Source organism: Hemibagrus wyckioides, linkage group LG09, assembly GCF_019097595.1.
Source record: "Hemibagrus wyckioides isolate EC202008001 linkage group LG09, SWU_Hwy_1.0, whole genome shotgun sequence".
Lineage (NCBI taxonomy): Eukaryota > Metazoa > Chordata > Actinopteri > Siluriformes > Bagridae > Hemibagrus > Hemibagrus wyckioides.
Window position 1 is genome coordinate 5,332,986 of NC_080718.1, and position 19,277 is coordinate 5,352,262.

At 38.6% G+C, this 19,277-nt stretch overlaps 1 protein-coding gene across 10 annotated transcripts in view; it reads left to right on the forward strand.

Moving 5' to 3' along the window:
• nrxn3a (neurexin 3a) overlaps positions 1-8,584 on the forward strand; it is a 316,041-nt gene extending 307,457 nt beyond the window's left edge. For 6 of the 10 annotated variants that reach the window (XM_058398177.1, XM_058398178.1, XM_058398179.1 and 3 more), the window contains one exon: positions 7,070-8,584. In XM_058398177.1, the coding sequence (XP_058254160.1) occupies positions 7,070-7,371 (302 nt within the window). In that variant the 3' untranslated portion in view covers positions 7,372-8,584. Of the gene's footprint in view, positions 1-6,400 lie in introns of all 10 variants that reach the window. The other 4 variants (XM_058398173.1, XM_058398174.1, XM_058398175.1 and 1 more) reach the window with 1 other exon arrangement.
• The last annotated feature ends 10,693 nt before the right edge of the window (positions 8,585-19,277 follow it).

The window sequence follows — 19,277 nt, forward strand, 5'->3', positions numbered from 1 at the left end:
GATGAGTTGGATGGAGGAGATGATGGAGATGAATTGGATGGAGGAGATGATGGAGATGAGTTGGATGGAGGAGATGATGGAGATGGAGGAGATGATGGAGATGCAGGAGATGAGGGAGATGGCGGAAATGATGGAGACGGAGATGGGGGAGGAGGTGATGTTTGGCTCCATCCTGTGCAGCAGCGCTTGTGATTATCACGTGTCAGCAGGTGGCTGATCAACAGAGCAGGTTCTGCTTAATTTACCCCTCTGTAGTGCAGCTACTGATCAGATTTACCACCGAGATCTGCACTTACACCTGATGAAAGCAGCAAGAAATAAATTCAGGGAAGTGCAGGAATTGCCTTTATGGTTTTTTTACCTCAACAAAACTGACCGAAGTCTGCGTGAACAAAAAAAACACCGTGATGTAGTTAAATAGTGTTGGAGTGTTGGGGTCAAATCTCATGAAACTACACAAAATGTTAAATCTCATAATATTTAAATCAGTCTTTCAGCTTTTCAATTACGTTTCTATTGCGCCGGTAATTCTGTCACATTTTTTACGTCGCATTCATCGACAAAACTGGATTCTTTATTAGTTCTAAAATATATGGAAAAAGATTTTTGTGAAAACGTTTATCATTAAGAAATCATTAAGCGTGTCATTGTATGGGGCGGTTCTGGATTGTGATTGGTCAGAACAGTTGGCGTCGATTAGTTTTCTATAACATCAGCTTAATGAGTAGAGCAGGTTTCCATAGCAACATACGTTTCTATAGTAGCCGCTCATTCACAGGAACTGAAATTTATACGGTGAGGTTTTCCGTAATTACAAGACTGAAGTCCATTTCGTTCTGATGGAAGGAGTCTCCAGCGTCAGGTCAAGCTGTAACTTTCCCACATCTTCTGGACGGATTTTTCTACAATGTTCCAATGTAAGCGGATTAAAAAAAATAGACGGGTTGTAAAGTTGCGGCGGTGTGAGAGGACGAGTGGACGGATCATTTTTAGCTGCAACTCGAAGCATCTTTGTTTCTAATGAATTTGACTGACCCATGAGTTTTGGAGTCCTCTGACCTCTTGTGGAATTCTGATGATATCTAATGTACAGCTTTCTTTTGAACCAAAGTCTGTAGGTGTGCAGGACAGTCACCTTCTCACCTCACGTCTCAGACCGTTAGCAAAACAAAACACGACGACTCGAACTCATTCGGATCTTAGCAGCGGTTCAAAGCCGCTTACAAGGACAGCGATGGGCAGGAGTGGCTATGTCACCTACAGGCCTTGGTTCCACCGAAATCTCTCTCTCTCTCTCTCTCTCTCTCTCTCTTTCTCTCTCTCTCTCCACGTTTAAATGTCGTACCTGAACGCCGCTTGCTCTGTCGTTTGTCTACTCTCCCTAAATGCAACTTACTTTAAGCATGCATCAACGACATCTTGCAGTACAAAATTAACCCATTTTCAGCCCAATTTTCCTCTCTCTTTGACGTACATCCAGACTGCACGCCTGTTTACGTGTTTAAGACTAACAACGACAGATAGACTTTGTCTTCCGGGTCACATGACAGAGGCGGCAGTCAGCTGCGCATTAAACATGCGCATCGGCTGTCTGGCTCTCGACTGTGTCCGTATTTTTTAATAGTTTGTGCATCTGGTTGTAGTGTGTGAAAGTGAAAGTTCAAATTGCTTTGCTTTTTTTTGTCTGATTTTTTATTTTTTTTACACATAAAACAAATTATGTGTGTGTTTTTTTAAATAGCAGTGTTTCAAACATATGAAAGAAATGTAAATAAAAAAATTAGAATTTTTTTTTTTAATTGATTTTTTTTTTTCCCCAGATTTGGAACTACTTCACCGAATACTCTGTGTGCGTCTAAATTAAAATAAATAAATAAATAAAAAATAAGAATAAATTGGCGGAAAAAAATTAAGAAAATTTAAATAATTAAATTTCTATTTAAATAATTAAATAAAATGTAAAAGAAAATAATAATAATCTGTTATATATTTATAATAATTCTATTATAAATATATAATAGAGATAAAATGAATCAATGATCCAAGCTGCACATATGAACGCCGGTGAAAATGTTCCACATCTCAGTGTTGTTTTTCTTCCAATTCTGCCAGCGATCTTGATTGAAACTAAATTTAAACTGTTTTTTTTTTTTTTTCTAAAACTGCATGGCGAAGAAGTTGCAGTTTAGGGTTTGTCAGATTGTCAGTGTTAGAGTTTTGTTCTTTTTTCGTAGATGGGCATGTATATGCTCATTGTTTGTATATCCCCATCCCTTCCTTACAGCCAAAAGCTCTAATGCCGCCCGACCGCTTCGTACTGCCTTTACATGGACATGGCAACTGACTTACACAATCACCCCCATCATTATCATCTCCTATGTAGTATGTTCATAGGTCCAGAACCTTCCTCACCCACCCAAAAACCACCCACCCACCCACCCACCTTCCTCCTCCTCCTTTTCCTCTTCCTCCTCCTCCTCCTCCTTCCTTACCCCTTAGCTATGGCAAAATATGTACAGTCATCCATCCATTCAGAATTTACGATTATGAAATCAATCCAAGCAAAAAGTTTAATTACTAGAATGTAGATATTTATTGAAAAATGCTATATATATATAAATAAATATATATATATACATATATATATATATATATCTCAAATCCAAGGCTGAAATATGTACAGATTTTGTATTTTAACAAAGAAAAAAACAAAACAGAATAATGGTGAAGTTTATTTTTCATGTTATGTGGTGTGGATGTATGTGTTGTTGCCTCCCTGTATACTCATGTCTGAAGATTATATTTATCAAGAAATACAGTGGCTAGTAATTTTTCTTTTCACAAGAGAGAGAAAAAAAAACTTGTCCAAGGACATTCTTACACAACTTTCTTTTGTGCATTTTTTCTTCATGCCAAAATCATGCGGGCAATTTGTTGATGTAAGTTAACAAAAATCTGGTATGCTTATTTTTTCCTTGAAATATATTATTTTTTTTATGTTTATCTGAAAGCCTTTTATTTATTTATTTATTTTTTTGTGCAGTAAAATGTTATTATTGATTTAGATTGTGCTTGTCTGTGAATAGTAATATTGCTAAACTAGTCGCTTTTATATTCTTATTTTTATTTTTGCTTTAATTATATTTTGCCTTTTTATTCTGGAACTGCAGTTAAGCAAGTGGACTTATTTTTTGTTTTTGTTTTTTTCCAAATGAGTTTTTCTGGATGAATATTTGAATATTTGCATTTAAGTTATTTAATCTTAATTCTGAAACTGCATTTATGAAAACTGCCTTTTATTATATTTATATATTTTTTTATGTATTTTATTTATTTATTTATTTTTTATTTATTTTTTTAATCTTTATTTTGCATATATGCAAACCGGAATGGCAGGATTCTCTCTCAGTGCCAACGACAGACAGAAAATTAAAATTAAAATTAAAATTAAAATTAAAATTTTAAATAAGTAAATAATGATGATGTATAATAATGATGGCTGGATGAAATGACTGTGTGCATGTCTAAATTAAAAAAAAAGAATAAATTGAAAAAAAAATTGTAAAGAAAACTCAAATAATAAAATTTATATATGAATAATTAAATAAAATATTGAAAAATAAATAAATAAATCTATTATATATTTATTATAATTCTATTATAAATATATAATAGAAATAAAATGAATCATTGATCCAAGCTGCACATATGAATAATATTGTTCCACAACTTAATGTTCTTTTTCTTCTAATTCTTCCGATTGTAACTAAAACTAAAAATAATAAAAATTTAAATTTAAATAAATAAATAAATAATCTGGCTTTATATAAAAAAGGGAACAGGTGTTTAAAAGGCTGGATGAAATTACCAAAATATCACAAGACATTTCTATAATGAAATGAATGCTACTTTTAATGTCTAAAAATAATTCTAGGTTATTCCTACAATTCTAAACAATTTATTCTATTTAAAAACATTTTTTACACGTAGTGGTAATCATTTGTGACACAATATCAGAATGATGCCATCATATTGCATCATTCCTACAATAGAAATATTAGCGATAATCGTTAGTTAATCAGATACTAATTACCGTTAGCTTTGTGCAGCGGCTGCAGCGATGAACCCGGTAAACACTCGGTTTGTGTTTAAGAGAAGAAACGTCGTGTGTTTGGTGATATGATACGAGCGAGGAGCTAATTAATCCCCCATTACCTCTGCAAAGCAGCTCGTTCCTGCGCTGCATGCCAGAGCAAAGCGCTTTATATTAATCAGCTTTCCGCTCAGATCAGATTTTCATTCGCCGATAAAGTCTTAACGGCAGACGGCTAAGTCTTCGTGACAGTATTAAAAAAATCGAAGCGAACCTGTATCTGGAGAGATTTAAAGCCTGCTTTAGGTTTCCAGCTGGCTCGCTGTATGCTCCTCCAAGGACTGCTTTTTTAGCAGCAGATTAATTTTTGTAATCAGAAGATTTCTCCAACGCAGAGATCCGTATTCCGGCGAGTGTTAGCGTTGCGCACAAATTTAATTTTGTAACTTCGAGGTGGGTAAAAACTCTTATCCCAGGACTCCACAGATCTGTGTTTATATGCAAGAGGCTTAAAGACAGTAACAGGATTCTCAACAGGAAGAAGTTACTTTTAATTTATAAACGAATAAAGGAAACAGTCGCTAGGTGGCTAAAACGATCCCTCCTGAGACACAGGGGAATCCCGAGTGAACTAATAAGAATGAAAAAAATCACATTACGATGGGAATAATAAGAAGCAGCAGGGATATATTGTGAGGAATAACATCATATGATGTTTGTCACAAATGATAAATTTCAGACCGAATTATTTCCTGTAGGTTTCAAAAAAAGTTTCATCCCTGGAAAAAAAAGGGTTCCAGTGTAGCAACCTTTATATACTTCTATTAAATTAATTTAGTCAATCAAAATAAAAAATTAAGATGTTTAGCTTTATGTAATGCTTGGAGAAGATGCTTTACTTTTTAAGAAGGAAACTTGTGAAATAACGAATAAATTCACGTAAAACATTTCGTAATGCGTAATTAATCCGTCGTTTTTACAAAACTTTTAAATAAAAAGCATCGTCGTCTAAAATCGCACATCAACTCGGATCAATGCGAAAAACATTTATTTATTTATTTATTTATGAGAATGTACTGTAATGTAGATTGACAAGAAAGGGGGTAGAGCTTTAGCCATTTATGCTGTTTTTGAGTCATATCATTAGGATCACATTTAGAGTAATACGATCCTGTGCTTGGCATCATGGGATATGAGTCGTAGCACTAAATATATCAAATGTATAAAATGTATTTAAACATGATAAAATATTTAGCCATAAAACTGAAAGCTGAAGCGTCCTTCAGGTGACGCTGTGAGAATCCGCAGCAAAGCCCTTCAGCCCTTCTGCATTTAGACAGAACCCGGGCCGTGAGCTCGGAGACCGTCCAGCCATGGGCGTGGCTGTGGGACAGACCCTGCCATTCCACAGCCGTTTAAAACCAGGCACGAGGCCCGGAGGGGCAGCCGGAGAGCCCAGAGAGACCCTCAGACAGATTAGATCCAAATCCTGCAGGATCTCCTGAACCTTTCCTCAAACACACCCAGATCTGCCTTGTGTGTAAAGGAAGATCTTTTGTCCTTTCTGATCTTCTGTCTTCTGGCGAGAAATCGGATGGACAAATAATCAGAATGAAGTTCAGTCAGAGTTCTGACCGGCTATAACAGCGTCCCTGCGTTTATAAGGCATTATAAACACTGATTAGAATTATTCATGGAAATGTATTAGATTTTTACACTCAGCTGTCTCTGTGTTATGAAACGTTAACATGATAGACAGTCGAGTAAGTAGTGTTCATAACACGCTATAACACCAGAGGAACTGAACACTGCGTTAAGTCTTTATTCAGAACACGAAACTTTTTTTTGTTGTCGTTTTTTGTTTACAACTAAACACGATGCAGGAAGTAAACTGAATTACTTTGGTGATTATAATGTGTTATAAGTACTGTTTATAACGCATACTGTCAACAATTTATAAATGCACTATGCACATTGGCGTAATGCCTTTTCTTGAATAATTTTAACAGATGTTCATAATGCCCTATGAATGTGCTATGAAGTGTTAACAATCTGATCTTCGTTTATTAAAGCAATGTTCCGTAGGCTCAGGTTATAACCTGACGGAACCCGGCTCACTCCGGCGGACCTCTCAGAGCCGAGAGCTTTGTCGTTTTCCTTTGATCTTGATTTTGTTTGTTTGTTTGTTTATTTGTTTGTTTTTGAAATCCTTTGCTTTGTGTTCAGTTGCTTCGTCTGAGTTTCGGTGTTTTCCAGATGCTTTGAAACGCCTCCTGATACCAATGTCTTATTTCTTCTCCATCCTAGGAGGTGAATTAGATCCCTTAGTACTCCCTCCTGTAGCTACACGTGCACCCTTCATCCCTCCCCCCCCAACCCTCCGCCCCCCCCTCACCATTATTGAGACCACCAAAGAGTCCCTGTCCATGGCCACTGAGGCGGGCCTGCCCTGCTTGTCGGACCAAGGCAGCGATGATTGTGATGATGGTGATGATGATGATGATGATGATGATGATGATGATGATGATGATGATGATGGCTTGGTATCTGGGTATGGCTCTGGGGAATCATATGACTCTAACCTGCCCCCTACTGATGATGAAGATGTTTACACCACCTTCTCCTTGGTCACAGATAAGACCTTATCCACGTCGGCCTTTGAAGGTGGCTACAAAGCTCACGCGCCTAAGTGGGAAGTCAAGGACTTTAGACCAAACAAAGCCTCCGAGCACGGTAGGACTACTACTACCGCGTCTTTTCCCCCCAACCCGAGCCGCTCCACCACCACCACCACCACCACCACCACCTCCGCCGCCGCAGCGCCGCCCAAATGGCCTGCGGGCAAAATGAATAACCGAGAGCTTAAACCCCAACCCGACATAGTCTTGCGTCCATTGCCCACTTCCTATGACGTAAACCGCAAAAAGCCGAAGAGCCCGTTAATAACCTCCCCCATGTTCCGTAATGTACCCACAGCGATCCCCACGGAGCCGGGCGTCAGGCGCATTCCCGGGGCCTCCGAGGTCGTCCGGGAATCTAGCAGCACCACCGGAATGGTCGTCGGGATAGTTGCTGCTGCCGCTTTGTGCATCCTCATCCTCCTGTACGCCATGTATAAGTACAGAAACAGGGACGAGGGGTCGTACCAAGTGGACGAGAGCCGCAATTACATAACCAACTCGGCGCAGAGCAACGGCACGGTCATGAAGGACAAGCAGCACGGCTCGAAAGGCAGCAACAAGAAACAGAAAAACAAGGACAAGGAATATTACGTGTGAGACTGTGCCACGGAGAATCGGGTGACGATGAGGTGTACCGGGAGCTGCGCTGACAGAGAGAGAGGAGAGAGGAGAGAGAGAGACAGAAAGAGAGAGAGAGATTTTCATTCTGGCACTGTGCTGAGGCACTGAGCTCTCACACCAACTGTAATATAAAGCACACTATTGTGTAAGAAACCACGATGGTAAATAGCGACATTAGTGACCTTTATTCTTCGATCCGGTCGACGGCGTTATCAGTGTAGAAAAACTTCACAGCTACATCCTTATCCTAAAAAAAAAAAGACTTAAAAGGTATGTGATCCTTGGCATTTTTTTTAAAATCCTGTAAAAAAAAAAATTCAGAGACAGAGTGAAAGAAAGAGAGAGAGAAAGAGAGAGAGAGAGGAGGAAAGGATCCTGGCTTTCGCGAGCATGTGAGTGACACACTGTGTTCTAAGAGATGGACAAAATATATATATAAATACTTATAAATATATATATGTATATTGTGTGAATGAGAAAGAAGGACTCTTGCCAAAAAAAAAAAAGAAAAAATCTCTATATAAATAATCTAATGAAAGATTTGTATTGTTTATACATTATATGTGGTGTCAATTTTTTTTTTTTTTTTTGCTGTCTGCAAAAAAAAAAAAAAAAAAAAAAAAAAAGAGACAGAGACAGAAAAAAATAAAAAATAAACGAAATCGGACGAGCGAGGACGGCCGCCTCGACGCTCTCGCAGCACTGTTATTCCAAACTCCACCCATTCGGATTTTTATGACCGACTGTGAAAAAAAAAATTTGTGAGCGAAGTGGTGCATTTTATCTTTGTCTCAGTAAAGCGACTGATTGTAATGCATGCCATCTTTACACTACGATGTACAGTATGACGTCCGGCTGCGGCCGAACAGATCTGCCAGGCCAGTCGATCCATCAGACACATCTTTTCCTAGCATTTTTATTTATTTATTTATTTATTTATTTATTTATTTGTCTCCTGCCCTCTCGAAGTGACGTGACGTGACGACTCCGAACCACACCGACGTCACGTTTCCTCCGCGGCCGGTGCTTCGGCCGGTGATCTTTTTTGCGATCATGATGTATGTCGGTCCACTTCCTCTTGTTCTCTTTTTTATGAAAAGCTGTCTGGTGCACACTGGCACTCCTACTATAACGCTGTTACGGATGTCTATACGGAAAAATAAACCTAACGTGAAAAGTGTGAATTCTATCTGTTGTCACGGCATTGTCGACTGTGTCAGACGACACAAACAAGCAAACAAACGAAGAAAAAATAAATAAAACAAGGGTTTGTTTACATATTTTACTACGTTACGATATGACGATAGCGGTTGTACTTTTTAGCTAGACGATGTACATATTGAACCTGAGTTGTATTTTTTTTAAGTGATGCTATTGTACAGACAGATCTGATCATCTTATCCGTGTGAAGAAAAAAAATCATTTTGACGTTAACCGTGAAGAGACTCTGAAGTCACGAAAAAAACAAACACACACACAGTGAAATATATATACACACACACACACACACACACACACACAAAATATTTTGTAACGGAAATCAGAGATTATTGTTAGATTAGATGTCTAATCTTTCTGGCAGATGTTTCTAAGTCGCATGGATATTTGATTACTTGACGCTGTCAATCAAATACAAGACACACTTCTTTACCTGTACTGAGGTTTTCCTTGTTATCAAGTTGTTTTTATTTATTAAAGAAAGAAATAAAAAATAAAAAGAATCAACGGAATATGTAACAATAAAAGCCGTCATATGGATGCAGACCTGCAGCTCACAGCTTTTACACAACGTCTGATTCTTCTCCTCGTGTGAATATGTGCAAACTTTTTTATTGTTTATTTATGTCATTGTTCCACAGCTGATTTGTGTGTCTAGGTTCTCTGCGTGTTCTCCACACACTTCCAGGAGGCGTTGCCAAATCTGAAGGGGGTGGAGCTTTGCTTAAATCCGGTTATCGGATCACATATTGCATCTAAACTTATTATTACTATTATTATTATTTTTAGTAACATTGTCTATGAAGGTCATATTTATAACAGATTATAATCATTTTATAACATGTTCATAAGCCATTCTGTGTGTTTATGTCATTGTTTATTGTTGTTACAGCTTTTATGAATGTTATGAACGCAGGTTTATGTCACTTTTACATTTTACAGATTTTCACTGATTGGATTCCAGACTTTTATCAGTGAAGTGAAAAAATAATAATTTTGCACAATGAATAAAGATTTATTTCAGACGAAATAAATATAAATAAATAAATAAATAAATAAATAATGAAGTTGTTACACAGCAACCTTAAAGTAAAGCAAAAGAGCTGGAACTTTTTAACTAGGATACTGATGGAGCGTTTGAAAGGAAGGAAGGAAGGAAGGAAGGAAGGAAGGAAGGAAAGTATAAAAGAAGGAAGGAACAAAGGAAGGAAGGAAGGGAAACAAAAACAGAAGTAAGGAGGGAAGGAAAGAAGGAAGGAAGGAAGGGAAAGAGAGAAGGAAGGAAGAAAGGAGGGGAAAGAAAGACAGCAAGAAGGAAGGAAGGGGAGGAACGACTGAAGGAAGGACAGGAAAGAAAGACAGAAAGAAGGAAGGAGGGAAGAAAGGGAAAGAAAGACAGAAGGAGGGAAGAAAGGGAAAGAAAGACAGAAGGAAGGAAGGAAGCAGTCATTGAAGATGAATAAAGATTTTTAAACCATTTTTTCTTCTTTTATTTTATTATTTATTTTTTATTGATTTGTTGATCGTCTCTTCTTGCCTTTCTTTTATCTTTTATCTTTTTTTCCTCTGCACCACACATCTAAAAGTCACTGAAGGACAACATCCATCTTTAATTCGTTCCACCGCACGTTTCTGACTTCTGATCTCAAACCCCAACCTCGTCTGACCATCCCAAGATTCCTCCACAACGTTCACGTTACCGGAGGCAGACCACACACACACACACACACACACACACACGCACGCACACGCACGCACACACACACACGCACGCACACACATACACGCACACACACATGCCTCTCTCCTCTGCAGGAAAAGCAAAGTGTGAAATGTACATTTTGAAAACGAGCACCTTATTACATGGGTGGCTGACTTATTGAACCGCATCGACCGAACTCGGGCCGTTCTGCAGCCGAGGAGAAAGTTAATTAAAATTCAGCGAAGGCTTAAAATTCAATAAAATCCCTGCACAACTTTCAGATGAGCTCCGGTGATTAGGAGGATTCATTACAGCGCACCTTCTCTGTGCCGAGACTAAAGGCCTGGCTGTAGCTCATGTGGAGACGATGTTCTGCTGGCTTTACACGAGCCAAACGACGGCATGTGGAGGTTTAGCTCGCTGTGTCGCGCACAGACAGACATGCTACACGTGATTGGTCGATACAAACGAGACGTTCTGTAGCCACGCCTACTCATTTCAGGTTTACTAAAACGTTATTCACATATTCTTACTTATGTTATAATTTCTTTTCTCGTATTTCAGTATAGATTTATTCTGCAGTTGAAACTGTAACAGCGCCACCTGCAGTACTGGAGAACCGAGACAGACGCAGTGCGACGTATAACAGCGCTGGGTTTCATCTGGACTGAAGCCGCTAAAGCAGACGTGGTCTACACGTGTATGGTCATATGCAGAGTCGTGTGCAGTGAGAAATTAATGCCAGAGTCGTGTGTGTTGTTCAGACCATAGACACTACGTCTCCGTTCCTCTGGAGAGATCGGAAAAGAGCATTTCTAATTCAACATAGATTTCCGTCTACAGTCACATTTTCCAAAAATGTCTTCTTCTTCTTCTTTCTGCTTTTCCCTTCAGGGGTGGCCACAGTGAATCATCTCTCTCCACCTATCCCTATCTTCTGCATCCTCAACACTTGCACCCACTAGACACTTTCCAAAAATGTGTGAAAACACTTAAAACTAAATGCTGGAGTCATTTCCATCGGCCAGAAGGAAGGAAGGAAGGAAGGAAGGAAGGAAGGAAGGAAGGAAGGAAAAAGAAAGAAAAAGAAAGGGCAGAAGGAAGGAAGGAAGGAAAGAAAGAGAGAGAGAGAAAGAAAGAAAGAAAGAAAGAAAGAAAGAAAGAAAGAAAGAAAGAAAGAAAGAAAGAAAGAAAGAAAGAAAAAGAAAGGGCAGAAGGAAGGAAGGAAAGAAAGAAAGAAAGAAAGAAAGAAAGAAAGAAAGAAAGAAAGAAAGAAAGAAAGAAAGAAAGAAAAAGAAAGGGCAGAAGGAAGGAAGGAAAGAAAGAAAGAAAGAAAGAGAAAGGGCAGAAGGAAGGAAGGAAAGAAAGAAAGAAAGAAAGAAAAAGAAAGGGCAGAAGGAAGGAAGGAAAGAAAGAAAGAAAGAAAGAAAGAAAGAAAGAAAAAGAAAGGGCAGAAGGAAGGAAGGAAAGAAAGAGAAAGAAAGGAAGGAAGACTGTAATATTGTTTGTTTTTAGTTGGACAGGTCACATGACTGCATCACATGACATCATTTTCTCAGTCCAAACTACAATGAGAATAAACCATTAATAATGATAACACAGATGAAGTTTGTGTTTCATTCTGACTTTACGTTATTATTCTGAGGAGCAGAATTAAATCCAGCTTCATTATCTGACAGTTTGAAGTCACACTGAAGTGTGTGTTAATGAAATAAAATCCAAACCACTACTGAATATCCTCTGAACACTGAAACTGTCCCTCGTTATTACTGACATGACCTCTGTGTGACCTCAGTGTCCATCCTGTAGTGTGTCAGAGATCAGAGTTTAATCACAACACACGCATTCAGACTAAAGCGCTAGTGTTCATGTCTGTGTTTATTTAATCAGACGTCTGGAATCTGACTGTATCTGATGTATTTGCTCTGATCCCAGCGAGCCGCAGAGGCCGGAGCGATGGCTGGATGAATGAAGCTGTTTACACTTCTTTGGGATTTCTCTATAACATGACAAGATTTTAAAAACATTTTTTTGTTTTGTTAACTTAAGACAAGAAAGAATCAAGTGAAGGAAGGACAGTTTATAGCTGCTATAATGGAACCGGTTTCTTCTGAACATTAAGTGTAACTATAGGATAAAGGAGAAAAAGTATTTTATTTTATTATTATTTTTAAACGTTATTTTATTTTTTATTTAATTTTTATTTTACTTATTTTTTTATTCTGTTTTTCTTTTTATTTATTTTATTTTATTTTTATTTTATTTTAGGACCTGCTGTAATCAGAAAAGAATCCTATAGTATGTCTTCTTACCGCCGTGTTGTTTCACGTTAAATTATTTTTTTATCTGTAGTGTTGTTCGTTTACTGCATCCGCAGCTCCACGTCTTCTTCTCAGCCGCACACTGACCTTTGGGTTCTGTGTAAATTAGTGTTGGAACTCGATGCATCACCGGTCAGGACTCACTGGTGTGACCTTTCCTCACCACCACTCGGTTCTCCTTATGTCTTTTGTTTTCAACCACCAAATAAACATAAGAAACAAATCTAAAAAACGAATCATCTGTAATTAGTATAGTAGAACAAACACAAAGAACGTGAGGTCATTAGGTGAGAGTCGCTGTCCCACTCCGTCTCAGCTGGACGCCCCGGGACGGCGACCCGGCGGCTGTGTTATTCTCAGTGTGATATTCAGGAGCTAATGAAGAGCCAAGTTCATGCTGCACAGCCGGACCCTGTGCCATGATGCAGCAGAGAGACAATGAGATTATTTAGTTCTTTATTTATTTATTTAATTCATTTTTGTGCATTTGTGGTGATCTTTTGCAACAGGATGAGGATCAGGTTTCACACGAGAAAAAAAAATAAAAATAAAAACATAATGGTGGCCATTTTGTGTCTGAGACTAGATAAAGGCTCAATAAAGATTCAAATACAGGGACGAGTCGATTCATTTAGCGATAAATTGATTCATCGAGCATGAGCAGGGTGATTTAATAGTGTGGGCAAAATTTAACATGAAAGAAGGACAGGTAATAAATATGTAATAATCTGCTTTTCCAGGAATAAAACAGCACATGTTGTGATGTTACAGGAAAATAATCAACAACAAGCTCACATGATGACATGAAAACCCAAAAACATCATGTCCTGGTGCGTTTTAGTTATTCAGAAATTCATTCATTTATCCATTTATAGTTACATTTAATGATGTCCATGAAACAAGTTATTGATTTATGAATAATGACCTGCGTTATAGCAGCTATAAACACTCCTTCCCTCGACAGCCTCTCTTTATTCTCTCTTATAAAGTTTACAAGAATTTTAAAAAGAATTTTAACATTAAGAAACAAAACAAAAAGATGTAGCATATTTCACACTGGAGACTCCTTCCCTCTTCCCTGTGTTATAAACATGACCTCACTGGACTGTGGTGCGTAAATATTTTGGGGTCTGAGATGTGCTGGTTAAAGCATGACCCAAGGACCGGTTCTGGTCTGGTTCTGGTTGTGTATTTGTCTTTTTCAGAGTCATTATTTCTCTTCTGAGCCTCTTACGAACACTTTCTGCAGCACATGATTTCAGAGCAGCTTTCGCAGCTTTCACACGTTTCTGTGATGTTCTGAAAATAATGACAGGCTGCGCTGTGAGAGCCTCATTCCACATGAAATTAAACATTCACTCAGAATGTTCGGCAGGAGCAGAAACTTCAGTCTTTAGTCCATTCGTTTTAGGAGAAAATTACGTTTTTTATACTGTAAATATATTATACCTTTTTATTTATAAATCTTAAGTGATGGATATTAAGCATGAGACCATATCTTTTACACGTGTATTTACCTGAATTTAATTTATTCTGCTTTAATTATTATTATATTATTTTAATTATTGATTTAAATACATTTATTTTTTCCCCTTTTTCTAACTGTTGTTTGTATTATTATTATTATTATTATTATATTATTATTATTATTTTACTTTTGATTACGTTAGCTTTATTTATTTAGTTATTTATTTTCTGTATGTAAACTTTATATCATTTTTATATTATTTTAATTATTGATTTAAATACATTTATTTTTTTTCATTTTCTAACTGTTGTTTGTATTATTATTATTATTATTATTATTAACTTTATTATTTTACTTTTGATTACATAACTTATAACATAATTTTATTTATTTATTTATTTTTCTGTATGTAATGGAATTCCTTATAAATATAAGGAAGAAGTATGTTCGTCTACAGAAGAGAAAGAATACTGAGACCAGTTTTGAGCACACAGTGCCCTCTAGGGTCTGTATATGTGTGTGTGTGTGTGAGTGTGTGTGTGTGTGAGTGTGTGTGTGTGTAAGATTGAGGGCAGCAGGAACACTGCTGTTGGTGCCCAGTGGAGGAGGAGGAGGAGGAGGAGGAGGAAGAGGAGGAACAGCATGACTGGAGCTTTGCCTTTTTCCCCGTGTTGCTTTGTCTCAGCACAATGCTGCGGTTCTCCCAAACGCTCCGCTGCACAGAGGAAGTGGAACGACACTGGTATTATTTCTGTAAACAGCCTCGCTTTTCTTCGCTGGACGTCACAGCAGCATTACTGAGCTTTTGTGTTTTTCCATGAGGAACCCAGCTACAGGCCCTGGGGACACTGGGACACTGCTGTGTAAAAGACAATCAAATTGATGTGTGTGTGTGTGTGTGTGTGTTAAGCACAGGTCTTCAAAATGCTGTTTTTTTACCAAACACTGGTGTTTAAGTGGGCCTGCAGACATACAGGGAGTCTATTGAAACTACTGATGGCTGGAATCTGGTATCAAGCCTCACTGCAGATTTGCTAGAATTGTTTTCATTTAAGTTATAATGACGGTGTGTATTTGGTACAGTTAGAGTATCAGTCCTAGCTTTTATTAGATCTTTACTCGTAAGAAGCCCGATAACATCTATGACCATTATAAATCTTCACGAGTGTATAAAATAACACACACTCATCTGATCAGACGTGTAAATAATAATAATAAAAAAGTCATTATTTCTCTAAACAGTTCCTCCAGTAACCAACTGAGACATCAAGCTGATGCATAATCACTATTTATAGGTCACCATTGGCTATGGTCAGACGCAGGACTAACCAATCAAGATGGAGGGATTTTTTTTCTGTTAAAAAGCTTTCAGTTAGCTGCTAGCAACACTTGGATGATGAAGTAATGATGTTTTACTGCAGACGAAGATAAAGATAGGATAGATCTGATCGGAAAAATATTTATCTCTCCGTTATTCCGGTTGTGTCTCATAAACGTCAGATGATGTCATGTTGATATTTATTATCCTGTATGAACATGCACACTCCAGAAATGAATTCCCGGCTCTGCCACTCATACACACCCCCTGAGTCGAGCTGTGATAAGTATTAGCATGTCCCAGAGCGCTGAAAAAAACCCTCTTGCCTGGCTAATACCCCACATTAATATATATATAACTCTGGGGTATTATACTAACCTCTGGGTGTTAAACCCATGGTACATGTTATCAGTGTTATTTCCACACTGGGGAGTAACTAATTAGGATAATCTGTGATATTAATAGTGCTAGAATACTGGAGAACCATAGGGGCTTTATTGCGAATTCCTTGATGTTATAAGTTGTTGGTTATAGAGTCTAGGGTTATGATTGAAGAAATTCAATGCAGCACATGTTGTTGTTGTTATGACTGTCTCCAAGTTTGTATTAAGGAGCCCTGTTCTTTATTAGAACCCATGTTATGAATAGCTAACGCTATCTGGGATTGTAGTAACATACACCACGAGGTACTAATAATGTCACGGCCGGGATCCTCGCCCTAGACGGGGCTCGAACCCAGGCCATCCGTGGTGCGCGTGCCCACGCTAGCACGCGGCTGAACACAGACCCAGACACCGGATGCAGCGAAGCGCTGCTTTTATTCGCATAAAGACACGACATGGGAAGATGAACAGGCTACGAGACATGGCGTTAAAAAAGGAAAATAAAGACGGAACAGCAAGGTAGCAAGATCAACTCAGGAGCATAGACGGACTGGAACCACGGAACGAATAACAGTTAAACAATCACGGACAAAGACAGGGCCAAAAGGATCCCTATTTATAGGGCTAGACATCAGGGTAAACTGGGTACAGGTGAGACAATCAGGGGAGAGAACAATAGGACAGGTAATCACAAGACACACGAACAAGCAGGCTTCTCGGGTTCACCTGCCAGCGCCCTCCTCAGGCCTGGCAGGGAACAGTCCAGCAGGTCCTGACAAATAACACCTAATAACACCCAGGTTTCATTTTAAATATATAAATATGAAGTTTTTTTATAACAACCAACATACTGGGAGTCCAGTAAAGCAGCTGGTTCCTCGTTAGAACTGCGGGAATCTAATTAACGTCCCTAGTAATCCTACTGGTCCTTCTGAATCAAGTAATATCATACACTGGAGTCAGAACTATTATACTGGACAGGATTGATGATTCAGATGAATGAGTGCCACACAATGGCACTTTATTAGGCACATCCAATTCCAACAATGTACTTGATGTACCAACGTAGCCTTGGATTCCGATGAAACCAAATTAATGAAATAAATCCATTTCTTTCACTTCCTGGTTGTAACACTACTAAATTAAAAGTATTTGCTCATTTTGCATGTACAGATTCGGGGTGTGGAATTTCATCTCGGAAAATTATTTTTAAGTATTTTTAATTTAATTATCCTTCCTATAAAGGAAAGCGAGGGTTTGATGGTAAATGACGTGTCGAGGACGGTAAGTCAAACATAATGCGACGCAGCAGACACGCCTCTTTTCTTCACAAGACACAACACACACAGGTTCACACCCAAGTGTTTTTAGATACGGATGTTCCCAGAGATGTTTGTACCACACTGATCGTCATGGTAACCGGAGGAGCAGTAAGTAAGCGGCCCTGCAGCGTAGGCGACTCCACCCCAGACATATAATGTGACTTTCTTTCAAAATTTCAGACTTATTTGTGCATGTTTGGGCGTGGGGTTTCTCATCAAGAAGTCAGAATTAGCTATAAGTAATTAGATAAAGGTCATAATGAAAGAGCATGCTTTAGCAGTGAAGTGAGGTCTGTTTTTTGTTTTTTGAATATCAGACCATCACCTTTCAATCCAAACCCAATTATTCATCACTGCATTGCATGCCTCTAGAACATCCAAGGAATGCCTCCAGCCCTGAGGCAGTAAATGTAAAAGGTGTAGAGACTGATAGATAGTGACAGACATGCCGTGGAATAAATGAAGAAATGTTATTTGTCCTTAGGGGACTTTAGACCAGACACAACACACAGATCAATCCCGAGGCCCAGCAACCAGTTACTCATCTTCAGTAACCTCTTTATCATCGTCTGGGACATGGTGAACTGAAATACACCAGGACACCGGTCCAAAAACACAGCAGGATGTTCCAGTAGGTGTGGACTGGTGAGTCTTAACTGCCCCCAGTGTGTGAATGAGTGTGTGAATGCCATGGAATGGTGATCCAGACACCAGATCTACAGCAACCCTAATTACGATAAAGTGCTTAATGAAAATTAAAGAAAATAACCGATGCTCATCACTGATTCCTCAGATGTTCCTCAGCTGGTTCCTCAGCTTTTAAAGGTTCTCTAAAAGAACAAACCAATGAATGAAGGGTTTTAGAAAGACTTTTAAGACTTCCTCATGGGATAAGTTTCACGTCAGCTTCCCAAAGTTCATTACAACCTCTCAATATGGCCACCCTGGACTTCATTACACATCAGACTGATTGTTGTGTGGTCAGTAGCACGTTCTCCAACGGCACGTGATTCTTCATTTCTTCATTCTTCATTTGCATCTTCTACATCACTTTCTGTTGTAAAGTGTTTCCTCCAGGGTTCTTCACAGAGTGAATTATTCTGGCTTTGTAAAAAAGAGTTGAAAACTTTTCTAAAAGGGAAGTAAACGCCCATATGGTGTATTCAATGGAGAAAAGCCGAGGATTCCCTTTCTAAAGGTCAAACTAAAGAACACTGGAACCTGGTATGAGAATGATTAATTTTTTTCTTTTTTAACACTATGTATTCACAGCTTTTTGGATCAGTATCTATTAAAAAGAGTCCATGTATTCATAGTCCTAGTCTTCTGGTAGGTGTTACTGTACAGCTCAGGGGTAGAAGGAGTTTTTGGTGACTGGATGAACAGGAAGTTGCATCAGTAGTCTGTAGCGAGTCTCTCCGAGGCTCCAGAGAAACGGGTTCTGACTGCAGGAACACGGACTGCACTTCTCCAGCACGCTATTCACTGCGCTCTGTGAAGCTGAGACGTTTTCCTGAATACTGATGTTCCACTTTCAATCCAGAGCCAGAATTAGCTCATGCCACGGACTACGCCAGCGACGGATCCTCACACGGGTAGGTGCGAGGTGTAGAGAGGAAAATAATGACGGATGTCCAAAAATAATACTAATGCACACGGCGAGGTTCAGGAAGAGAAATAATTCAGGTTTGGACATGATCAGGTAATGTGTTTTAGCCATCTGTCTAGTTCTGGGGTGTGTTCATGAGTTCATTCATAATAAACAAAGTAAAAGAAAAAGTTTTTCAGAGGAGATATCTGACTTCCTGTAGCCGTCCTTTCAGCTCGAACCGGCCTTGACCTTTGATTGCGTGTGATCAAAGATTGCGTGTGAAAATCCCAACAGACTTTCTGAACTTTATCAGAAGCTCTAGATATTGAATCTGGTGGATCTTTTCTTTTTCCTCTTTCCTCAAACTCAGAGCTAATAATATGCAGAATATTCTGAAAAACTGGAAATGCTGCTGAACAGACAAACCTACACGCCTTACATTTCTGTTTCTCATTTCTTCTCCTTCTGTGGGGACTTCCTAAGATTGTCATGACAGAAAAGAAGTGGAGTCGGAGCGATTAGAACGTTCGGCATCTCCCGGGGAGAGTCCGAGTGGATT